The 3004-nt window shown below is 51.7% G+C and overlaps 1 protein-coding gene across 1 annotated transcript; it reads right to left on the reverse strand.

Annotated features, from left to right (window-relative positions):
- Positions 1–1485: 1485 nt before the first annotated feature.
- On the reverse strand, positions 1486–2753 carry GJD4 (gap junction protein delta 4). Its single transcript, XM_019652606.1, has one exon. The coding sequence runs from the start codon at positions 2684–2686 to the stop codon at positions 1670–1672; it is 1017 nt and encodes a 338-aa protein (XP_019508151.1). The 5' UTR covers positions 2687–2753; the 3' UTR covers positions 1486–1669.
- Between the last annotated feature and the right edge of the window lie 251 nt (positions 2754–3004).

Below are 3004 nucleotides of genomic sequence, written 5' to 3' on the forward strand. Positions count from 1 at the left end.
AGAGAGAGAGAGAGAGAGAGAGAGAGAGAGAGAGAGAAAGGGACTGTATGTCAAATATAGGCATATTCATTCAAATAACTTTATGCCAAAACCAATTTTGGATGATTTTTTTAAAGTTTTAACCAATTGCTTTGACATCCTGTAGATATTTCAAGTAGGATGTTATTCTTCATCCTGGCAGATATTGAATTGTCCAAGTCTTCTTTAGAACAGTTTAAAGTGTCCATTGGTTTCATGAATGCACTTGTTCACCTTTTTTATTACAGTAATACCTCGGTTTGTGAGCATAATTCGTTCTGGAAACAAACTACTTGTATTGCAAGACATCGCTTGTTTACCGTGTTAAAATGTATTAGAAATGTTTGCTCGTCTTGCGGAACACTCGCAAACCAAGTTACTCGCAATCCAAGGTTTTACTGTATTTGAATTGGTGAGGGCAATTCCTCTTCCTCAGCCATTTTATGTTTGGGGACCAGAAGACAGTCATCAATTCTGGAGGTATTCCAGATGGCTCTTTCTCCTCTCTTGATGAAGGTGAGCAGGTTTATCTTGTCCTATAGTAACCCTTTCTGCCACACTGCATCCTCCCTTTGGGTGGTTAAAGGCAGCTCTAAAGCTCTTAACAGAGTCACACAAACCAGGACAATGCAGAGAACTACAGAGAGGCGTGTATGGGAAGCCCCTCCCAAGAACAGAGCCAGCTGTCTCTAGTGCACACACAAAGAAAGCACAGGCTGCGAAGCCACAACGCTCCCAGTGTTTCTCATTCGCTCCACTAGAACATGAAGACTCGCAGTGCATCCTGAACTGTACAACTCTCTAAAGGACACAGACAAAATGCAAACTGGAAAACATGGGGCAGCTCTCTGACCACTCATCAACAGCGATGTGCTCTCTCTACTCGGTGAGGCCAGCCACTCAGAGACACACACAGGAGCAACAGAGCAAGCCCGGGCCCAACCCACATCCTGTGCACCTTCCACCCACATGCAAAAACCATCAAAGATGCTCCCCAAAGACTCCAATTGTTTCCTAGCCATATTTTCTGCATTTGTCATTTCTCCTAACCACAAATGAAGTATGAAATGGGATATCACAATGCAGTCAGCATTGATTTTATTAAAGGGGTCTGGAGAAGGTAAACTAATGTCTCTATCGATGACATGCATAAGATGCCTTTTTAATCCAAGCAGAAAAACAAACAAGTAAACAAACAAAAAAAGAAACCCTCATAATAATTCACCAGAAAACATTAATGAGCTCTATTAATGTAAAAGAACATGCTTTACAATAAGCACATACTATGGTAAAGAGTAAGACAATAGACCACCAGTCAGAGTGTAGCATGATCAGTAAGTAACCTGACAATCTCCAGCTAATCATTTTCCCATCATTTTCGCTTCCGTATTTGAATGTCAAGGGCTCCCCCCCCTCCCCCGCCCCCTCAGCAGAAAGCGTTATCTAGATTAAATCAGTAGTGCGAGTCTGAGTCTCCCATTTGTCCCGGCCAGCTAGCCTTTCTGCCTGTTGATATTCTCCAGGAACATTGCAGAGGGAACGTTTCCCACGTGCCAAGGTGATGCTGCATCTTCGGGTCCCCGTCTCCTTTGGGACAGGACGGTGGCCCCGGTACTGGAGCGCCCGTCGCTGCGCTGCCTGGCCGTCCTTTTCACACCCACTCGGACCTTTTCGTTCCCAGGAGCGGGGCGCTCCCAGTGCCGGCCCGCCGAGTGAGGGGCTGCCGCGGACTGGCCGGGCAGTGCCTGGCCGGCAGGCTGCAGGGTGTTAAGGGATGCTCGCTGCTGGCGTCCTGAGGGGTCTCTCTATGGGACCTGCCCCCAGGCTCAGTGCAAGCCCTGGGCAGCTTGTCGCTGGCTGAAGACAGCCCCTCACTCTCATCCTCATCTGGAAGCTCCATCCGCCCCGACACAGCGGACTGACCACTGGGGCTGTGGGCACCGTGCCCTGCGGTCCACGAGCCAGGGTGCTCGAGCGCTGCCCTTTCCTCCCACGGCCCGACCAGGGTCGCAGGACCCGGCCTCCTCCCGGGGTGGCCCACGGCGAGGCCGGGTCCCCCACGCGTCCTGCTGCGCGCGCTGCAGAGCAGGTCGGCCACGCTGAGCAGCACGGAGAGCGCGCTGAGCGCCCAGAGGAAGAGCATCAGGATGGACTTCTCCGTGGGCCGAGAGACGTAGCAGTCCACCGCGCCGGAGCAGGGAGAGTGGGAGCAGGAGAACCTCTTGGGGACCGAAAATCCGAAGAGAAGGTAATGAAAGGCCCCGAAAGCTGCCTCCGTCAGAGTCCGCAGACAGAGGTGCACGATGTAGCCGGAGGAGAAGTCGGGCACCACCAGGCTGCGCCCCTCCCGGTAGTGCGGCGGGCAGTGACTATCCCCAGGACTCGGGTCCGCGGGGTCCTGGGCCCCGGGACCGCCATCTAGCCTGCAGGATCCCCGGACGGCGAGCTCGGCTCCTTTGTGCAGCACGTAGACACTGAAAACCGCGGAAGGGAGGAGGACAGACACGCTTTGGACCAGCCAGAAGCGCAGGTGGGACACCGGGGAAAAGATGTCATAGCAGACATTGGCGCACCCTGGCTGCAGAGTGTTGCACACAAACCGCTCCTGCTCGTCCTGGTAGACTGGGGACCCGGCCACAACAATCACCACCATCCTCAGGAGGATCATGAAGATAAGCCAGATCTTCCCTGGAAAAGAGGAGGCAGGACAAGCACTGTCACCACCTTGCACACACACTGCCCCCTAACAACGTTTAAATACTGACTGGGGCTGAGAGTGAAGTGAGAAGTTCAGAAGCATGCATTATAGTCACAGCCGGTTAGTGCAATGGACAAATATTTACCGAGCACTTACAATGTGTCAGACACCATGTGAGCTACTTGTCTGTAAATGCTCTGAGATTAGCAGATTTTAAAGAAGCATAGATACTAAAAATGTTTAATCTGATTCTGCTAGTTCAGACATTTGGTAACGTCTTCTGGACTG

Source organism: Hipposideros armiger, unplaced genomic scaffold (genome assembly GCF_001890085.2).
Source record: "Hipposideros armiger isolate ML-2016 unplaced genomic scaffold, ASM189008v1 scaffold_183, whole genome shotgun sequence".
In the NCBI taxonomy this organism is placed as follows: Eukaryota; Metazoa; Chordata; class Mammalia; order Chiroptera; family Hipposideridae; genus Hipposideros; species Hipposideros armiger.